Source organism: Echiichthys vipera (genome assembly GCF_963691815.1).
Source record: "Echiichthys vipera genome assembly, chromosome: 11".
In the NCBI taxonomy this organism is placed as follows: domain Eukaryota; kingdom Metazoa; phylum Chordata; class Actinopteri; order Perciformes; family Trachinidae; genus Echiichthys; species Echiichthys vipera.
Window position 1 is genome coordinate 23,538,895 of NC_139836.1, and position 22,483 is coordinate 23,561,377.

The window sequence follows — 22,483 nt, forward strand, 5'->3', positions numbered from 1 at the left end:
ATTAGTTTGACACCCATGCTGTAGAGTGTCTTCTAAAGTATGTGTAACTTATCAGATCACAAATTCAGATGCATTCCTCAATAGTCAGCAACTTGTCATAGTGACCAAAGCCCCTTTCACACATGGACTGCAAAACTGAAATGACATTAAGACAGTAATGACATTAGCTGACATGGCTCTATGTAAGAACGCAAATGTCCTATTCAGTCGGACTAGACATCAAATGGAGTCTACCCTCCCAGCTCACTAGTACAAAAGAAACAGGTAATCTCAGAGTGGGCTCATGTGTGCATAGAGCCGCTTATTCTCCAGTGTATTTGTAGAGATCATGTGATGGCCAACAGTGAAGGGAAACAGACCTCCAACTGTGAAGTTGGCGGAAATTTCTGACTCGAGAGAAGACGCGATTCAGGAACCTTTGTCAGTAAAGCACTTCCCCGACTCATCAGACAAAATAAAAGAAATGGAAGAAACTTGGTTGTTTGTGACCAAATTACATACCACCTCCATTGGCGCGTTGCAACTAGCTTCCTCTTGCACCCTCTACCTGGCGCCGTCCCTTACCTAACAGAAAATGGCTCGTGGCAATTCTGTAACATATTAAGAGGTGTGACTGTCACTCGGCTTTTAGTTGCCACAGTGCAAGTGTGTGGAAACTGGCCTTCGCTGCAGTTTAAAAATGAAGAATAAGTGACAGTTTAAGGATTAGAACTATTATTTCAAAATGGCTTAAAAGTGAAAATATTCTAAAAGTCAGTTCTTACTTTTTTAAAATGTTAGAGCATTTATTGCTGTACCGACTAAACTGACAGAAAATGGATCGCAAACTTAAAAGGACCACAAAAATGTAATCAGACGTTCCTCATTCATCAAGTCATCCATTTGTATGTGAAGAGACACGGTTTTGTGAAATTCTCTCAGCCAATTTGTTCGAGTACTGAAAAGTTTTCAGAATTCAGTGCAATGTTTTGAACGTCAAACTCTGAGTGTTACTAAAGCAAAAGCTGAATGCTGAGAATATGCTCATCTAGCTGCATACAGTGTAGAGGTGAACATTTCATTCCAAGTAAGCACTAATGCATGTGCACAAGCGCGTGCACAAACACATGTGGAGAGGGAGGTCTTCTATGGTACAATAAGTAGTGGACAAGGGGCCGCGTCCATTATGTTTCAGCATGGCTGTATGAGCACTCCTTTGTCAACTTGCACAAAGAAAACACACCCTGAAGGTGGCACTTGTAACTTTGCTGTGTGTTTCACTTGGAATTCTGCAGATTTTTTTTCTGTATCCAGTATGAAAATTAAATTCCAGTGATTGTGCATAATGTCAGTCACAATATGATTATCCAGTTTGACTTCTCTATGCGAAAACCTCCAGTTTTAGTCACCATCAGTGGCTCCTCATCACCCCAGTAAAGGCCCTCCCTGCCTGGACATTTGAAAAGGGACATGGGGGAAACGAGGAAATGACCCGTGCTTAGCCACACACCATGCTAGCTGTGCGCAGACAATCAGCATAGCATTAGAAGGACTGCTGAATAGAGCCATCATGGCTGCCTAGCCTTAGGGAGCCAGTGATCTGCCTATAGGCGTTATGGAAAGTGGAGGTCCTGCAGAGTCGCCGAGGGCCAGAATGGAAGCCAGTGTGGGTTCTGTTAGAAACTCCTCTGAGCTCTGGAAGAGCAAGTACCTTTGTGTTATATATTCCTGTCCTGTCTGTTTGTTGTATGATTAAAACCTACTGTTCCCAATGTCTAGAATGAACTGTCGATCTCAACAATTTAAAATTAACAACAAAAACTAAAGGCATACATGCATACAAGTCTTGCCAATAAAAGATTAATTGACCCGCCTTTCTATATAATAAGTTCTCCCTCACTTTCTTTCATTCCTCTGCCCCCCCCCCCCCCCCCACCTCTTCGAAGGTATTATTTTGAAGAGACCTGCCTTTTATATACAGTGAGAAAGAGAGAAAGGGCAGCTAGACAGAGGTATCGAGAGGGAGTCGGATAGGGCTAAGTGGCCTTTCGTTGCCCCCAGGGTGTGCTCCGTTGGTGTCTGCGGGGTCTCTTTGTCCAGAGCTTTCACTGTGATTAGAGCGTTTGAGTTGACTATTCACTTAAGACCCCATTTCTTTCTTTCTCTCTCTCTCTCCTTCTCCTTTTCCCCACACCCTCTACGCCTTGCTCTCTCACTTACACACTCTCAGGGTATATTACCTGTTCATGTAACGCAGTTAAGCTCAGCTAGGAGCATTTCCTCGTAATACCACTTAATTCCCCATGTGGCAGCAAGGGTAACTGCAGATGGTGGAAGAGAGAGTGGTAACCAGTGATGGCGATATGGGGAACAAGGAGAGAGATGGAGTGAGTGGGGAAATGAGAGAGGAGAATGGCAAAAGTACCGTTGATGCTGCTGCTGCTGCTGCTTGGCGGGCCCTAGCCATGAACCCATTGTGATAATGGCCCTGATTTGCAGAAGAGCAGTGTGCCGTTGCCTGAGAGTCGCATGTAAAATGTGGGACATTTTGTAAAGGCAATAAACACGTGTGGCTTTGAGAAGTGGGAGGTGGAGGGAGGCTCCACTTGGATTAGTCATCCTGTAATGCAGCATGAAAGTCTGAATGTCCTACCTCCTGCTGGGAAAATGCAATGGAACGCCACTTAATGTCAGTGTTTCTGACTAGCACATTCAGGTGGTTTCAGGAAACCTACCTGACTTCACTGACAGGCAGGCATGTGACATGTCATGTCAGTTAGAGGTACACAAATTACGCTAATGTGACTTAAGACTGTGAAGAGTTTTAAATGCATCTATTCATCTCTAAATGATACTCTTAATAATAATCTGTTTAATGCCTTTTTAAAGGTCCATGTTTAAGCATCCACCATTACTCAATTAGCTGATTCAACTATGTCAATGTTCAATTATTTATTATTATTATTTTCAATCAAAAATGCCACAGGTTAGTGTTTGAGTATTTGCTGGTTTTGTCAGCCTTCTATAATATTGGAGTGTTGGTCAGGCTCTGACAAATTGTGATGGACATGTTTTGCTATTCTCTGACATTCTACAGACCAATCAATTTATTGGATAATCAAGAAACTAATCTGCAGAATATTTGATAATGTAAGTTAATCTTGGAATAATACTTGAAGTCCTTGATTCGAGTACACAATTTAATGTAATATTTAAGTAGTAAACAGGTATATAAAAATCAAAAGGCAGAATAAATGGAACATAAACACCAGAAACTAATGAAAAAGTACTTTTGCCATGATTCTCTTTTTCCTGTCCACTCTTTCTCCCTAATCTGGTAGCCAGTAGCCAGCCGGAGATAGACAAAGACTGGACAGATGAGAGGAGAGAAAACGTAGCAGAAGAGAGGAGAAACTCCCAAAGTGACATAGAAAGAAAGAAGGAAGGATAGGGATGAGGAGGAGGAGGAGGGGGTGACATTGCTCCTGGGTTAGTGCTCCAAAACGCAATGCTAAAATCATTTCAGCTCAGATAAAGCTCTGACCACTGCCAGGCCGCCCCAGGATATCTGCCCTGCTCATCTGCCTCTCCAATGAAACGCCTGCACACAGGGAGCCTTCAGGCAGCCCGCCACACACAAATGCGATCACGCCCGCACACACAAATGCAAATACACAGAGCCAGAAATACACACGGACACCGCCGTATCACATGTGCCCGCACTCACAGGCCTCTCTTGGCAAGTTTGTCGCAATGCAGTTTATTTCAGTTGAGAGAGAGAGAGCGACAGTGAGCCCGGGGGTCTCCTTCGTCTTCTGAACCTCCCAAATTAACACCCTGCCACCATTTCTCCTCCCCCCGGTCATCACTGAAGGAATCGTCTATACTTCAGCCCACAAACTCACCCCCATCAACCCCATTAACCTTGTTCCTACCCTGCTCTCACCCTCTCAGAAACACTTTGACCCTGACCTCACTGCCACTCTTTCCTGAAAGTCCAGCCACGTCTTGTTTTTTGTCTGAAAGCATTTCAGTTTACTCCATGGCACTTTGGTCCGTCAGTCTTACCAAAACCAGTGTGGCGATTTTATTAATAAAAAATAAAAAAGTTTTTTTTTCACATGTGTAAAGTTAAATTCATTGTGTCATTTTAATATAAAAGTATTTGTAAGCTACATGATCACTTTTGTAATATAACTTTACAAAAGTAGACTGAATATAACAAAATGGCATAAAAGTGAAGCAAAGGGTCCAGCGAACAAGCTGGAGCAAGCTCCTCAGCAAATTTAAATTGACCAGCTTGATGTCGGTTGGAGAATGAAACTAAGTGGCCAATCAGGGACTGGGGTGAGCCTGCAGGCAGCCAATCATTCAAGTGGATCCGCACAATGTACACAATACAGTATATGATTGTATTCCTTAAGCATACAACTTTCTGTAGAGCCACTGCAACACCTAATCAGAAGTGTAAAACCAATCTCTCACAAAGTTATAATGCAGCAATCTGATATTTCTAACCGAGTCTGGATCCAGGAGGCTGATTGACAAAAAATGTCTGCTGTCAGCCTCAGCAGAATGAAGTTAGCGTTTCACCTTGTGTCAATTTTGTCATCATCACAGTAGCAAGCCCTCAACCAGCTGAACTAGCTTACAGGGCTCGGAAAACTTATTTCTATTAGTCCTCCTGACAAATTAACATTAGATTTGATATTTGAAGCAGTTGTGGGATCAAGAGCAAGCCTGAAGCCTTTTGGGAAATGTTCATAAAACAACATTTTTCCTTTGCTATTTCAAATTATTATGCTGCAAGTTATGGCCTATAACTAAACACAGACTAAGACTAAGAGACAACACACCGCAGACAGTAACAGGATGAAGTAAATGTTTTAATTAAGTTCAGCAATTGTGTGTCTCATTTGTTAATAAATTGTTGTATTTTATATGATGCAAGAAAACAACAACAACACACGATATCAGCGTTATACAACGTGTATCCGCTATCAGCCGCTCTGCTCTCTAAATATCAGCATCGGCCATTGAAAAACCCATATTGGTCGACCACTACACATAACTTGTTTGTCAGCATTCATTCATTAGAAATCATCAATCCATGATCAATTTGACATCCATTGTATCAAAGGGCTTTTGATCAGACTAAGGGAGAGAGTGAATAACAGTAAAGTGAACTAACCAATATTTTCTAGCTTCTCAGTCGGGGGGATTTTCTGCTCTTCCTTGTTTAATGTTATCGTAAACTGAACATCTTTGATGTATGGACTGATCCGACATAGCGAGCAATTTCATGACGTCACTGTGGGCTTTGAAAAATAGTCTGTAACATTTTTTGGACGGTTTCTTGACATTCGAACGACTCAACGATTAATTGATTCATTAAAGAAATAATTGCCAGCTAAATTGATGATGCTAAATAAGACATATTCTCCTTTCCCACTAAAAAGCACCTGAGCTAGGCACATAACCCAGGCATTGCTCAGCAGCCACTGGACAAAACAATAGTACTCGGACGTGTTAGACCCCCTTTGATGTATTGCCATGAGTTAGAACATTAAAAGTTAAAACACATCACAGTCAATTTGACAGTCTGTCCCTCAGCAGCGCTGTCTTTGTATCCAAAACAGATCTGCACCCTCTTGTTTACCTCCCATAGCCTATCCTGCGCTCCCTACAACCTCCCCTCTATATTATGTCTTCCATCTCCCTCCTCTTCTTCCCTCAGCACCTCTTCACTGAGATAGGGAATCTGGGTCTCATGTTTAAGGCATCAGTGTAGTTGTTGGGCAGACTCCTGGAGGCTCTAGTAGTGGATGTGATTTCTGTCTCCCTCCTCTGTCACTCTTCCTGAATATATCCTTTTCTCCCCCGTCTCTCGCCTCCCTCTTTGAATTTCGATAACTTCGAGGTATACGACTCGTAATCGGTCCCCGCTCACTGCTACACCGATGTGCCCAGGGAAGTAGGAGCGCACATTTTCCACCCAAAAATGTGCGTACTCACATATACTCAGATTCAACTTTATTATCTCATCAATTCCACAGTAGAAACAAAGATTATAAGACCACAACATAATCATGGTAAAACAAACCTAATATTATTGAGACCGGAAAGGAAAACAATAGTCAAAAAACAGTCAATCCACAACAGTAACATTTGAATTGAAGTGCAAGTGACCAGTGAATAGATGCATTGATGAAGCTGCGTGCTATACAGGCTGACGGCTTGAGGAATAAAAGAGTTCTTGTGTCGAGTTGTTTTGATTTTATTTTGTAGAAGTGTCTTTCCCCGGGTGAGGTTGCTGCTGCGAATGAATTTGGAGTGAAGGGAATGGGTACTCATGCACACACCTCATACTGAGTCACGGCAGAGTGGGTGTAGAGCCGTGTGCTATCACTTCCTGTCACCTTTATCCAACTACAACTGGATGACAACATCAGAGGATCACAGACCAAACTTTTTTTTTTAATTTGTGATGATCATTGTGTGTTACTCATCTCAATAAAGTACCACTAACCAACTACACAAATACGACGTAGCAGAAATGTTATCCAATGAAGTGATTGTTGACTCAAACCCCAAGGTCGAATTTGGACAGTAGCTTTTGTGGAGCTTTTTAGCAGCAGATGGGGATCTCTCAGTTGTCATGGGAATTGAAGATGGTCAATATTTTAATTAATTAAAATCTTTTTTTTTTTTAACACAACAATGTCAAACTGGTTTTCTCTGATTTTATAGCATTGTGGACTCAATATCTTTGGGTTTTGGACTGTTGGTTGGGCAAATTATAACATATACATTGTATTGACATAATCATTAAACAAGAAAATAGTTAAAGGCCGAGTCGGCTTAAAAATGGACTTTTATAAATAAGGTGGTACTTTTTTCAGCTCAGACCACATCATTGGTCAGAATCCATTCCCAATCTTTTTCTGACCTGAGCTCAGTTTTGAGACCTTTTATCTGATGCTCATGGTTCAATAATGCTACGGGGTCAGCAGTTAGGGTTTGAATCTAACAGGGAATATTGTTTATTACTTTGCACTCTAAGTTCAATGATGTCTGTGTATCATAACACACTCACATATCCTGCAGATGGGAATTAAACTCAATGTTATTGACATTTAAATGACATTTACGTAACAGGCTGCCAGACGAGTTAAAAAAAGAAAAGAGACATGGGTGAGCAAATGAGTGATAAAGAAACTAGACTGACACTTCAACTTAATATTATTTGGTAAAACATTTATTTTTTATTGTTATTGAAATGCTTGTAACGCGGGAAAACACAGTGTCAGGGACAGAGGTTGCAGACCAACTGACACAGCTTCAGGTCCAAAATCTCATTTATTTGGAGATGGGGCTTGTTTGAGGAGTGTTTTTTTTTCTATTCTTTTTTTTTTTTTAAGAGAAAAGCGTACCAGAGCACCAATTTTTGTTGAAAGAACTGGTGTTTTGGATGTCAAATAGGTTGACACTTGCATTAAAATCGAAATCATCATCAAACCTGACAGTGACAGGATGCTGACAGAAAAACAAAAATGTAATTTGTGTGTGTGTGTGTGTGTGTGTGTGTGTGTGTGTGTGTGTGTGTGTGTGTGTGTGTGTGTGTGTGTGTGTGTGTGTGTGTGTGTGTGTGTGTGTGTGTGTGTGTGTGTGTGTGCGTGTGTGCGTGTGCGCGTGGGTGTGCGTGTGCGTGGGTGTGTGTAAAACAGTTTTCAAATGTATGATACAGTATTTGCATTTTGCACTTTGTTTGAATTCAAAGTGAAGCTTGCTTAGGTGTGGATAGTAAAACATATATAAAATAAAGACAGTGAAATAAAGGAATACATTCATATTTATCAAATTGTTTTATTGCTGTATATTGCATGTATATATATTTTTTTACATTTCACACTGGTTCACATTCAGAAAGTATGTAATAACTGGTGGTCGTATAGGCAAAGAGGGGCTCAGTGGCAACTGTCATGCTTTCTCATAATGATCCAAGAAACAAGAACCTGTCATCAGTCATTTTAATCACAACTGTCTTCCTCCCCACTCCTTTTTCCTCACATCATCCCAACTCTTTTCTCCCTTGCTTTATTTTTTTTGTGCTCTCCATCTGTCTTTTCTTCAATCATCCCAATATTCCCCCTCTCTTTCTCCTGTCCTAATTGTATATATATATATATATATATATATATATATATATATATAACATTCAAAAACTAGCTTGGTGCAGGTGACACCCTGCAATTTGACATCCTTGTCTTTCTCCAAGGAAGAAGAGGGATACAATCTCTGGCAATCTACATTGGGTGTGTGTGTGTGTGTGTGTGTGTGTGTGTGTGTGTGTGTGTGTGTGTGTGTGTGTGTGTGTGTGTGTGTGTGTGTGTGTGTGTGTGTGTGTGTGTGTGTGTGTGTGTGTGTGTGTGTGTGTGTGTGTGTGTGTGTGTGTGTGTGTGTGTGTGTGTGTGTGTGTGTGTGTGTGTGTGTGTGTGTGTGTGTGTGAGCAGCGTAATCTGGGGTTGTCACACGGCCCTGTGCCACTCTGTGTATGCTAATCAATGAATGAAGCTCTGCAAAGCTCTCGTCTGCCAGCTAAACCCCACACCTCAGTGCTGATATGTCTATTAGCCACATGTCATACTCCCTCTTTGTTTCTGCCTCCCCCTGTCTCTCCACACATCTCATTCCCTCCCCTCTGTAATTCTGTGCCGCTGTGTCTCTCTCAATCCCTTCTTCAATTTCTTTCTCCATACTTTATTCAACCCTCCTCCAGCAACCCCTCATTTCCCCTATGTTCCTTTGCTCCCGAACACTCGCTCTGTACTTACAACGGTTTGCGCATCAGATGTAATTTCATCAACTGTACACTCTCTGCTTCTACTCATCGTCAGTGAGAAGTGTGAGGCATGATGGGATATGTTGGAAAGAAAGCTGGTTCACATAAAACACTGATATAATGTAAACAAGTATAGCATATATACTTGTTATATATATTTTTTTTTCTTCGTTCTGCTTCCTGGTTTGAGTAAAAAAGTGGAGGACACTTTGGAGTGTATCACCACTTTTTGTGGTTTTTAAGGGTTGGTATTAAATAAGACATTGTATGGGACTGAGTTCTTGGTATGTGACATATAATAGCCTGTAATATCAGGTTTGGTGCTCACACACTCAATAGCTAATGCTACCTTAGCTTTTCTATCCCGTCAAAGGACTGTATACGCATAGATCTCTAAAAAGCATAAAGCATGGAATTGTTTTCACAGTAACTCTCCGTATGTGATTTTATGTGCATTATCACAATAATACTTAATATCACTCTGACTGTAGTACTGTCCTCTGCAGTCGCTACCAGCACCAGATGAGATTCAGGAAGGCAGTCTGTGATGTAGACAGAAGTGCTGACAGACAGGTTGAGGTGAGATAAAATGAGACTTTGTGCTTTTACAAGCTTTAAGACAGGATGACAGAGAGACAGACAGAAGGGCGTGGAAACCAGACAGACAAGAAGGCAAGCAGACAGTTATAGGGGCAGTTAGACAGGCAGTCAGCCCTGGCATTTTGCAGCAGATAAGTAAGCTATCACAGGATGGGGATAAATAGCAGAGTAAAGATTGGTCCCGGCCCCCTCAGAGAGGAGCGGGGGGCCACAATACAGGCGTGGTGGGCAGATAGCCCCCTGCTCTCATTATACTCTGCCTAATCCAAAACGATGTTTACTCAGAGAGAGAGAGAGAGAGAGGGAGAGAGAGAGAGAGAGAGAGACAGAGAGAGAGAGAGAGAGACAGAGAGAGAGACAGACAGACAGAGAGAGAGAGAGAGAGAGAGAGAGAGAGAGAGAGAGAGAGAGAAGGGCCACGCTTATCGAAGCCCTGCACAGTCCTCCAAGCATGTTTGCAAGTGCGTCTGTGCGTTTGTGTGTGTGTGCGTGTGTGTGTGTGTGTGTGAGAGAGAGAGTGTTAAAATGAGCCTATTCCAATGGAAAAAGGGATCAGGAGTGTCTCCAAGGCAGACTCTGTTGGCTAGAATGTCGATGCTTATCACACATCGCCTGGCTCTTCTGGTGAAAGGCGAATAGGCTATCTAAACTGCCTATTCACAGCATGTGTATTTACCATAACCAGCTAGGCAGAATGATCATTTCGTAATTTGCTATTATTATTAACACACAGCTATTAATAGCTCAAGCTTTTATAAAACCTGACCTAATCTGATTTATCAGGGGACGAAGAGCATTTAGGTTTTTAGATTTTGAAATACTAGAAAAGGAAATCAGTGATATTTGTTCTTTATCCCTGTTGGCATGCCGCTTTTCTTCTGCCAATCACCTGGCTGCAGTAGGCACCTAATTGTTTTACTGCATGACGTAGTACCTGGTGCTTTTCTCAGTGACATTCATTCTTGGACAAAACTCCTCATTCACAGAAATAAACAATTTTTGGTATATTGGGTATTGTATTTACAACAAAAAACGTCTTTAACTGTTGTGTGTGGTACACTGTTTAACACTTCTATAGAACAGTACCACAGTTGCTAGTTTTGGTGGGAACATCCACCCCCTCCAATACATGTTTTGTTGTAGATTGACGCTGTTTTGTTTGATAATGTATATCACAAATGCACGGCAGTTTCGAAAACCGATTTTTACTGTTATTTCAAAATGTGCGGTCTTATCTGTAAATGTGTTACCCTTTACAAAGTACAATATTTTAGAAAGTATCATAGTGTTTTATCGCAGAGATTCTTACCTTTTATTGTCATTTTGAAACCTCTCAGCTATTAGTGGTAACGCAAACTAGATGCAACAACCACCTCTCTCGTGCCTCATTATGGTGCCATGTACTTAAACACATACTCACACACAGACACATACCCATGCTCAAAAATGCACACACTTTTACCTCTTAACACAATCTTCATTCATCCAATCTGTCTCTTTCTTTTTCTCTGACACTCTTTCTCTCTCACACACAGCACACACATGCACACATCAGCTCTGTGCTCTCGTGAACTGTGTGTACCCTGTCTAGGCTGGCCGAGGTAATCCTGGCCTCCACTAAAGTAGCCGTGTGAGAGGACAGATTGTCAGTTGATCATGGCCAGCCGAGAGCCTTATCCCTTATTGGATCGGCCATGGAGGAGGCTTAGGAATTATCTGAGGCCTCGCTTAATGTGGAGACGGATCACCGCCAGAGAGCCACAGAGCCTGAAGACACACTGGGCCGGAGGGGAGAGACAGACACTCTCTGTGTGTGTGTGTGTGTGTGTGTGTGTGTGTGTGTGTGTGTGTGTGTGTGTGTGTGTGTGTGTGTGTGTGTGTGTGTGTGTGTGTGTGTGTGTGTGTGTGTGTGTGTGTGTGTGTGTGTGTGTGTGTGTGTGTGTGTGTGTGTGTGTGTGTGTGTGTGTGCGAGCGAGACCAACAGACAGGTGTGTGTTTGTGTGTATCAGTATGTAATTGTGATAAAGGCACAAGCGTGTGTGCTCAGAGCAACATCATGGCCCACTTAACCCCATCTTGACACCTCTCTCTCCCCTTCCTTCATCTATTTTTTTTGCCGTCCATTCCTGTCCTCCTCACCTCCCTCCCTCCTCCTCTCATTCCCATTCCTTCTCTCCCGGCCTCATTCTCGCTCCTCCTCCTCCTCCTCCTCCTCCTCCTCCTCCTCATCTTCCTCTCCTTCTTCATCTCTGCCCCCCTTTTTTCTCCTCTTGCTATCATTCAGCCCATTTTACGGGCTCATTCTTTCATTTAGCTTTCACCTCCATTCTGCTTAACTTCCTCCCTTGATCCCCAGCTCCCCTCCCTGCTCCCTACACCTTCCTCCTCACTGCTCATCTGCACTCTTTTTGTTCCCATTCACCTCTTCCACGCTGTTGTTTGTGTTCCTCCCACTCTGATCATCTCCTTCCTTCTTCTCGTCTTCCTGCTCCTCCACTGTCTATTCTTTAAAACATCCTATCCTTTCTATAGCACTACACAGGAGCATTTTGTCCTCAGCAGGAGACCTGACAGAGGCTGATTGAAAGAGAGGTGAAAAACAGACGTTTTATTTTCCGAAGATTGCTTTGTTAAGGAAAACTGTGGACTGACACCTCACATTTCAGAGCCCCCGGTGTCACTGTAAATACAGCAGCTGACATCAGTAATGTACATGTCTATCATTGAATTGTAAAACAAAAAGGGTAATCGGCTGATCTTTTATGTTAACTGACCTTTTTGATGGTTGTCAGAGACAATTTAAAATATATCAGAATTGCAAGAGACTGCCTGTCTTTTAACGTTTAGACTACATGGCGAGTGCTTTAACTTTGTAGACATTAAAACAGTCCGAAAAGCAGAAATCAATATTTCTTTCAGCACAAGCTCAATTAAGCAGATCCTTTTATCTTTTAAATGAAAGTGTTCAGGCTGTGTATAATTAATTCTTGGTACTGAGAACTGCTTCTTCACTAGTACTGCTAGCTTAGCTTGGCTTAGCTAGTGAATTATTCTCAGTTGTATCTTCTCAAATAGTACTTGGATCCTCTTCAGATATTTTAAATAGCCCTTTAGCTAATTCCATCCTTGCTGTCTGATCCCGGGGCATTCAAAGGCCAAGGATCTCTCAGTAGGACTGGAGGACGTGGGTGGGGAGAAGGATACCCCTGATGACCGGGTTACCTTTCTCGGCCTGCTGCTGTGACCCAAACCTGGATAAGCCGTAAAAAATGGAGGGATGGATGGATAATTCTATCCCTGTGCATAAGATTAGTGACAGCTACTGAGGCCAGATTAGCAGTGCCATAAGTCGTGGAGTTCACATGGGTCATCCTAGGGTCACCGGGATGTGGAGGGTTTAGGACCATGACATTACACAATAGATTCAAAGGGTAGCTGCAACCCAGGAATCTAATTGGTCCAGAAGGCCTTCCCTCTCCAGTTAACGTTGTGTCTGAGTTTATGAAACACACCAGGAAGTAAGGTGGTAGTCTTTAGGACTTTCCAAGAAAGCACACGATCAAGAAAAACATGGAGAGCAAACAACTGCTCATCTCGTATTCAGCTGTTTTGTTTCAAGCCTGCAGAGTGTCTTCATCAGATGCTATCTATGCCATACTATAGGAAACAAGTTGCAGTTATATGTTGTACTTTCTACCACATCTAATAGTGCATTACGAGGGCATCAATAGTGAATTATAATGCATTACAGGTAGTGAGGACTCAAAGTGTGCTATAATGCAGTATAGATTATTTCAAGTACGTGAACATGCATTACACTTTACTTATCACCAACAATAAATTGTTATGATAAAGCATGCATTATTATAGATGCATCAATATGTAATTTACTTTATTTAACGCATCAAGAAATAACAAAATACACAATTAAGACCTAGGCGTCTAGTTGACCTGGTCAACTACGTGAATGCCTGTCTAAACAGGTATGTTTTTATACGACTTTTAAAATAATCCACAGAAACCGAGGATCGTAAGGGTGCAGGCAGAGTGCTCCGTAATTTAGGTGCTACAGACTCAAAAGTTGATTACCATGGGTCTTAAAGCCAGTGCATGGGACAGACAGTAAATTTAACATATTTGATCTACGAGAGCCAGCTAAGGATTATGGGTGAGGTAACTCAGTCACATATACAGGAGCTGACCGGGCAATGCTCTGTAAGTAAGAGTAAGAATGAGCTTATTTGCAGGTTGTCTGTGCAGAAACCAAAGTGTGCTTGAAGGAAGCATCAGTGATTGGAGAGAAAATAAAATCCTGAATGCAGTTATGTACGTCTATGGCACAGAAGCATAGATACGCCACTTATTGCAGGGAAACAAGGTTCCCAAACTGGTAAAACCCCTCGCTTATAAAATGAACACATGTGCAACAGGCATGCAAAACCACCGTAGGAACTCAAATTATTTTTTTAATGAGAAAGACTCTCACAGGTCCAAAGTTTTTCCTAAACATAGCAACCCATCGGTGAGTTAACAATGTTTCTGCCACACAATTCCAATAAGCTTCACATATGGTTTTCGGGGTAACACCATTGAGGGTTTAGTGCATGGGACTGATAACTATATTAAGCTGATAGGCACATACACACACACACACACCTATGTTGCTTCCTTTCCTCATCTAGTAATTGAAGGTGAGAAATAATTTCATTATCCTCAGGAAGAGTAATCTGCCCTCTCCTCCTGATCCCTTCATTTCCTACAGTGCACCTCGACCTGGGAGGCACACACGCACAAACAGGCACAACATACTTATCACACATGCACGCATGCACGTACACAAACACACACACACACGTAGTTCCTATCACCCTGGGCTATTAATGTTATTGGAGTTGGGGATTAACCATCAGATTCACATATGCTTTACAAAGCTTTATTACTTAGAGCTGTCTGTCTTGCTCTCTCTAAAACACATGCATGTACACACACACACACGTACACACACACACACGTACACACACACACACACACACACACACACACACACACACACACACACACAGGCTCATAACTTTGCGTTAAAGAAAGTTGATCTGGGGGTGTGGGCACCAGTTAGTGGACAGGAACAGGCCCTCAGCAGAGGAAATGAAAACATGGTGAGAAATATATGGTTTAGTAGTTCACATATTGGCACTGGACTTAACTGTGAGCATAGTGTTATCCTGAGTTATTTTTCTAGATTTCATAATCACAGATGGCCTTGAGGCCTCTTGGTTTAATACATACGGATGTGTGATCCCTTAAGGGATGTGTAGACACAGGAAACATTATCAGAAGTTAACAGCAGAATGAAAACCAAATTAAACTCCAGATGAGTGTGTGGGGGAAGAAATCATTTTTCTTCTTCTGCTTGTGTTGTTGAGGGGCGGATCATCCAGTTCAATGTTGCATAACCACCCTCTACTGTTCATGATGAGATGTTCTAGGTGGCCCTTGATGTCAAATGACACATATGTGGACACGGAGGGGAGGGGCTAAACTGTCCTTTCACAGGGCAAAGGTGTGTGTAAGGACACCATTACTTTTCATGTGAACACACACAAAGGGAGGGGTCAAAGTAAAGGGGAGAAGGATGCTGTTACCCCCACACACAATTAGATTCTAGAGGAAGAACAGGGACATAAGTTCTTTCAAAGTTGATGCTCACTCCTGCCGAAGAACAGGGCTTTTTCTTTTAGATTATGTTTTTTGGCATTTTTGCAATTATTTGACAGCACAGCTCAAGATAGTCATGAAAAAGGGGAGAGCGAGGGGAAGACTAGCAAAGGGTTGAGTCTAAACACAGGCCACTGTGGCAAGGACTCAGCCTTTGTGTGGGCCACACGCTCTACCAATTGAGCTAGGCAGGGCTCCGCAGAACAGTGATTGTAACCATTTACTCCTGCCTGCCTGGTGAAGTGTAATGTAATTCCTGCTTTTTTGCTTGGCCTTAAAAAAAAACACATGTCTTAATGGTGGTTTGAGCCACAGAAAAGGTTAAGTGAGTCTAATGCATTAGTAGTCTTCAAATTTTAATAGGATTTGTAAAAAAGATTGAATAATGTCAACCTTAGCCTTTAAATACACTTTGAGAAAAAAATATTTCTATGATTAATAAGAATCCAGAAATCTCAAAAAAAAAAAAAAACATTCATATGTAAAACGATCGCTCAGCATACTGTAGTTTATGCTCTTGCTTAACTGAACTGATGTGCCAGTTGATAGTATAAAGTTTTCCGTACTTTGCAACAAACGCCTGGCTGAAGGGGAATAACTGATGAAATTCAGCATCACCTTATTTCAGCCTTACATGTCTTGACACTCTCTAAACACACAATATAGCTACTCTGGCTGTCATTGTGTGTGTGTGTGTGTGCGTGTGCATGTGTGTGTGTGCGTGCGTCCTGTCAGGCCAAGACGTAGAAAGCATGTTTTTTTTTCTAATGGGGAAAAGGAATATTTGGACATTTTATCAATAGGCATTATTAAATCCTGCTTGCTTGAGCTAATCTTGGCGGACCGAAGCGAGGGGAAAGAGGGAGAGTGAGAGAGATAGACACAGAGAGGGAGAATGAGAGAGCAGTGATGTCTGCCCCATGAGGTGAAGAGAGACCGCCTGTAAGCCGCTTATTATATCGACTACCACCTCTTCTCTCTCCCCGTCTAACCCTCCCACCCTCCCCAGTTTTCTCTCGTTACCTCGCTCATTTTCTATCTCTGTCTCCCTCCCTCGTTTGCTTTCTCCAACTCATTCTGCATCCCCTCATTCTCTTCTCAACAACTCCTTTATATAAACACACACACACACACACAGAGTTGCATATGTGCACACAAACACACACAGACGGCACCAAGCCGAACCTTCTTGTTCAAAGCCAGAAGCGAAAAGCTGAAGTTTTATTCAAATGAATGTTTACTTCTTTTACTGCCAACGTGTGTGTGTGTTTGTTTGTCTGTGTATGTGTGTGTGTGTGTGTGTGTTGAGAAGGAGAGAGCGAGAGGGAGAGAGAGAGGAAATAGCACCAAGTATGCAAGTGTGTGTGTGTGAGTTAGTGTGTGTTACATGCACGGCAGAAGGAGAAGGGCTGACAGTAGGTGATAAGCCAGACAGGCCTGCATGCTGTGATTATCACCCACTGGACCCCCTGTCACACACACACACTTGCATACACACAGCGCCCAATGAGAGAGAGAGTGTGTTGCAAGGATTTAAGATAGACAGACGGACAGACAGAGACGGAGAAACCTTGGATCACAGGCAAGGTAGAAACCACAAGAGAAGAAAATGAACACAGACTGGAAAATACAATGCATCCAATTATGTTTCATTGAACACTCATTGTGTAAATATCAATATTACGGTGTTTTGATGTTGAGACACTGGAATCAAAGCACTTTAATGCTATAAATGCTGTCAAATAAAGATCTGTCGCGAAAACGGATAAACATCACTGAGTAACTGAGTCTCTACCTCTCTCTTGGTCTCTCTGATTTAGGTGTGTGGCCGTCTGAAGAGGTGATGGCTCATTACTGCCTGCAGAAACGTCGCATGTTCAAGTGAGTTATTCCTCTCTTTAAATCTGCACACCCCATTGTCAATTGACAAGAAAACAATCACTTACACGTCAGGATCCATGTCGTTGTTTTTGAAGTTGGGTTTACGGTTAGCAAGTCAGGCTACATCGTCATTCTAATTCAACCAGTTAAGACCTTTTAATTATTGCTTGACAGTTTGACATTAATAAGATATTTACCGCCTAAACCAGTTGTTTTTTTTCTGCACCTCCTCTTGGCTCTGTTGTCTGGATATAGAAAATGTATCCCGTGAGGGGAGACTTCACAGTCACTGGTCATATCAGAGAACGTTCCTATTGGCTCAGGACAAAGAGAGAGAGGGAGAACTGCACAAAGAGGTCTCACTCTACTTCACAGTTTTTCTGCATTTTACCTTCTGCAACTTTAATTTTGGAAACATTATTGCATCGTAAACAAATGAGACATTCAGAAAGATGTTTGGCAGCATGTAATGGCCCTCTTTCTACCCTGTTTGATTTCACAAAAAAACTGCAGCATGACAGGAAATCACTTTAGGATACAAATAAGTAAGAGGGCCATTATTCTTTCTGCGCAATCTTATTGAAAGCATTGCATTTGTTGTAATAACACATGGGTGAACAGTAGAAAAGGCCGTTGGATCCTGATTTAAATCAGACTGGGCCTCGTAGTAAACGCCTGCTACTCGTGTGTCATTCTGTACCTTTCCATACCATGCTGTGTTGTCCTGTGTTGCTCTTTCCCCTGCTCTCTTCTGCTGAGCACTGACCTGCCCTGCGGCACGGGGCTGAAAAGCACCCAGGCACCTTTGATTTCCACTCAAGGTGGAACGTCACCCTTTGATTTCCAGTTTTAACATTCAAGAGGCGGGAGGCGAGGAAGAGAGGGGTATTGATCAGAGCAGCGTAGTGAAGGTCAGCAAGAGAGGGAGGGAGGCAGGGAGGGATGAAAGAGGACAGGGGTAGAGATGGAGGGGAAGGAGAGATGAAAGAAGTAAGAGGATAGAGAGAGGGGTTGAATGAGCATTCAAGCTACAGGAGTGTGTGTGTGTGTGTGTGTGTGTGTGTGTGTGTGTGTGTGTGTGTGTGTGTGTGTGTGTGTGTGTGTGTGTGTGTGTGTGTGTGTGTGTGTGTGTGTGTGTGTGTGTGTGTGTGTGTGTGTGTGTGTGTGTGTGTGTGTGTGTGTGTGTGTGTGTGTGTGTGTGTGTGTGTGTGTGTGTGTGTGTGTGTGTGTGTGTTTTCTCAGATTCCCGCTGATTGAGCTTGTGCTTCTCAATGTTCAGTATTCAGCTTTGACGTTGATGGTTGAATTGATATTTCTCACCCTGCTGTGTGTTTACTGTGTGTATGTGCATGTGTTTGTATGATAGCATGAGCGTGTGTGAGTGTGTATATGAATGAATGAATGAATTATTTACTTCCGTGCCTGGTCCTTTCAAAGACCCACCCTTCATGGGATTATTCAGACACATTATTTAGACAAAAAACAAACAGAACATCTTTGAACCAAACAAAAACAAACAAAAGGAACACACACACACACACACACACACACACACACACACACACACACACACACACACACACACACACACACACACACACACACACACGGCCCCCATATACACCCTGGATAGTAGACTAGTCCACCTGCTATAGTTTAAACTAATTAATACAACCAAGATATATGCTATCCCACGCTTTGGGTCTGCATTTAGGACAAGATTGAACAGGAATTCAATTAATGCTCTATCCTCAACCAAAATAAAATCTATGTGGAAACCATGGTTCTTTTTAAATAATATTTCTCTAAAATTATGATAAAAAGGACGATAAACAGTATGACATTTAGATCACAGTAATCACGGATTCCTCTCTCCTCAGTCACGCCTCTGATTCTCCCAGTTTCAATGTGTAGAGGTAAAATGCAGCATCTTAATTGGGCACAGAGTGATCTCTGACTTTTAGGTAAATTATACATTACATATTTTTCACTTTTGTACTTATACTTAAATAGACAATATGTTCTTAGTGTAGGCTTTTTCAGGATTTCTTTGGTCCATAAACTTTGGCTCATTTAATCCAGATTTTCTTTTTGAACTCCTCTAAATTTACACTTGTTTGCTGAACATAAAATACGAAATCAAACAAAATCACATTCTTCAAATAAATTAAATACTTCAAAGACGTGTGTGTGTGTGTGTGTGTGTGTGTGTGTGTGTGTGTGTGTGTGTGTGTGTGTGTGTGTGTGTGTGTGTGTGTGTGTGTGTGTGTGTGTGTGTGTGTGTGTGTGTGTGTGTGTGTGTGTGTGTGTGTGTGTGTGTGTGTGTGTGTGTGTGTGTGTGTGTGTGAGAAACTGTAAATCTCACTCCCACTCTTTGTTCTCCGTCTTTCAGGGGTGCAGTGTGTGAGTTAGGAGGAGGTATGACTTGTCTTTCTGGGCTCATGGTAAGTCACACACACACAAACTCCATCTCTATCTCACTCACTCACAAACTCTCTCTCTCTCTCACACACACACACACACACACAGACACACACACACACAGACACACACACACACACACACACACAGATATCTGCAGGTGAAGTGGCTTGTCTTCCCTAATGAAATTGACCCTCACCAATCAATACACAAACAGCATGGGCACACAGTATCCATTCCTATTCATATACAGTACATATCAGTCACTTATTGTGTGCCTGTGTGTGGTTTTGTACCTTCATGCATGCACACTCTTTACACATGTTAAATTAACAATAGGTACCAGCTTAGGAATCTTAAAATCCTGGGTGCATCATAAGTCTGTGGTCTAAAATTCCTTCATGCATACTTTAATGCACATTAGTGCTGAATCCAGCTCCTAAATCTATAAACTGGTAATGGAAATCTAGAAGAGTCCTAAATTATTATAAGCTCGTTTCCGTCGTGTTCAGTTCCTACTTCTGGCAATCTGCCTCATAATTGGGTCAATGTTTTTGATTCCAACAGCCCTGGCCTTTTTAAAAGCATTGCTTAAAGTAAAAATATAGGTGAAAAGTACATGGTTTCATATGCAAGGGTGTATTGATGACAGTAGAATTTATTGAAAAAAACAACAACATTCTCTTCATTGCTAAATTAATGTGGAGTTTAGATTTTCAGATGTGCATACTATATTGAGAAAATTGCCCTCAATTAATTGGAACCAATATTAATATAGATCAACACAAAGCAAAGTTTCCAGGCTCCACAACACTCGCTGTGTCTGTTTGTCCCCACAGACTGACTCTTCGTGTCACACATTTCATTTATTAGGGCATGTAAACTCACATTTTTATTTTTTTGTTCGATTTGCCAATTTGCCTAAATGTGCTTTCTCATTTGAATTATGTTGGTCAAGCATATTCCTCCATGTTTACTATGGCAGCAGTATTTGTACCTCTTGCTATTGATATTTTTTTTTGGTCGAATTGAGCAACAACTACTCAACTAAGCTCATTCATGAAACAGTATCCATAGTTACAAGGTCAACCATGCTTTTTCTCTTAGCTTAAGTGTGGCTGCTTAGCAAAATGGCTTTCAGCAGCATTGTTAAATGTCTTATCCGAAAACATCCAGCTAGCAACTCTAGATGTTATTAAGGCAGCCTCGATGAACATTGTGAATGTGGTCGGATTTTCAGGCCATAGAAGGGATATGCATAAGAAACCTTTCTCACGTTTGATTTAAAAGACACATGTTGGTGAGCATTGATGCAACTTATCATGGCACCTGTTACTCATTCACCTCTTACCAATTGTAATTAACGTGCCATAAATATGGGCAAAACACTGTCTGAATATTGCAGGGGTGAAGTGGATAGCAAAACGTGTGCAGGCTTTTTTTAAAGCCAGTGTTTGTATGTCTTTAGCACACTCACATGGTTGTCAGACCACCTGAGAAGCGACTCCTGTGCTGTATGAACTAGCTTGGGTCTTAAAAGCTGTCCTCTATTGACACAACACACACACAGTGACACACTCAGATATACCGCAGTCTGTCAGCTATAGGGTTTATTAGCCCGGGTCTTAAGGGCCCCTCCACATAGCAGGCGTCAGTGTCCCATCGATCTGCTAGATGCCATTCTGTGTGTTGTGCGTGTGTGCGTGCGTGTGAGAAAGCCTGGTTTTATCTCTTGGCAGTCAATACACCATGTTTTGACATTGGTGGCTCGAGATGGAATCCTTCCTTCACACCTCTCCTTCTTCTCATCCCTCCATCATCCGTCACTGACACCACATTCAACTTTTTTTCTCTGTTGTCTGTGTGAATAGTTTGTTAATTAATCCTTTAGTTGTTGCATTTCTTCCCTGCTGTTTGTCATTCATTCACCCCCTTAATTCCTATTTAAGGTTCTTTACCATATTCAGGCCCTGATTTCAATTCCCTCTTCTATTACTATTATATTTTTTTGGCCTTTTCATGCCGTTTATTAAGACAGACAGCTGGAGGATGACAGGAAATGGGAGAGAGAGACGAGGCGACATGCAGCAAATGGCCACAGATCTGGGCTGAACTCAGGCCGCTGTGGCGAGAACTTTAAGCCTGTGTATGTGGGGTGCCTGCTCGAACTACTGAGTCACCGGCCGCCCCAATTGCCCCCTTCTTATTTACACATCCACCAGCAATTTCCTGTTAAGCTGCACTCTGGATTTCAAGATAATATTAAATGTAATTCCCCATTGTTATCCTCAACCCTAAAATACATTTAATTAAGCTTCTCTTGGCAGACCTAAGGCTCATGCCCTGGCCATTTCTGAGTCATGGTTAACCCCATCAGTCCCTGGCTGTCTACTCTGCCTGCCTGTAAAGCCATGATCTTTATCACATGGATTGCCCTAACAAGTCTTCACCTCACTACCTCCAACCCTTCTGATGTGGCTCTAGGGATGGCAGTGATGGCCAGTTGTTTTTAGTTGGTCATTTGGGTGCAGACTGAAATAGCTCAACAGCTATTAGATGGGATTTTGTGCAGATATTTACAGTCCACAGTAGGGATGGGAATTGATAAGATTGTATTGATACCAATTCTGGTATCGATCCTGCCTCCACAGGTTTTCAGCGTCATCACAACTGCTTCATGATCTCTGAGTCTGAACACAGTGTAGAGAAAATGAGACAATAGTTCAGTTGTACAGCATCTATTTTCGTTTAGGTTTTCATAATCAACAAATAAATCTGTGGTGCTAATGGTAATATAACATAGGATATTTACCCTTGATAACGGACATTGTTTAGCAATGCGTAACTGTCACAAAAACATGCCGCATAGACAAAAGGAAGTGATATGCTCTGATGCATACAATTCTGATGAGTTTTTTTGTAACCGGTTCCCAACTGAAGCTGGTTCTTAATTTCCATCCCTACTCCCAAGAAGAGATATCGTAATATCTTTGTTGAGCTCTTAACCATCTTGCAGCAGGTCAGACTTTTTTTCATCTGGGGAAA

General features: G+C 42.0%; 1 protein-coding gene across 1 annotated transcript in view; it reads left to right on the forward strand.

The window, feature by feature from the left end:
* The window catches only part of camkmt (calmodulin-lysine N-methyltransferase), a gene marked incomplete at its 5' end in the record, with an annotated part of 105,524 nt that overhangs the window by 54,314 nt on the left and 28,727 nt on the right, over nucleotides 1-22,483 (forward strand). Inside the window, 2 exons of the mRNA XM_083922455.1 lie at nucleotides 16,957-17,017; nucleotides 19,410-19,461. Of these exons, the coding sequence (XP_083778581.1) occupies nucleotides 16,957-17,017; nucleotides 19,410-19,461 (113 nt within the window). The remainder of the gene's footprint in view (nucleotides 1-16,956; nucleotides 17,018-19,409; nucleotides 19,462-22,483) is intronic.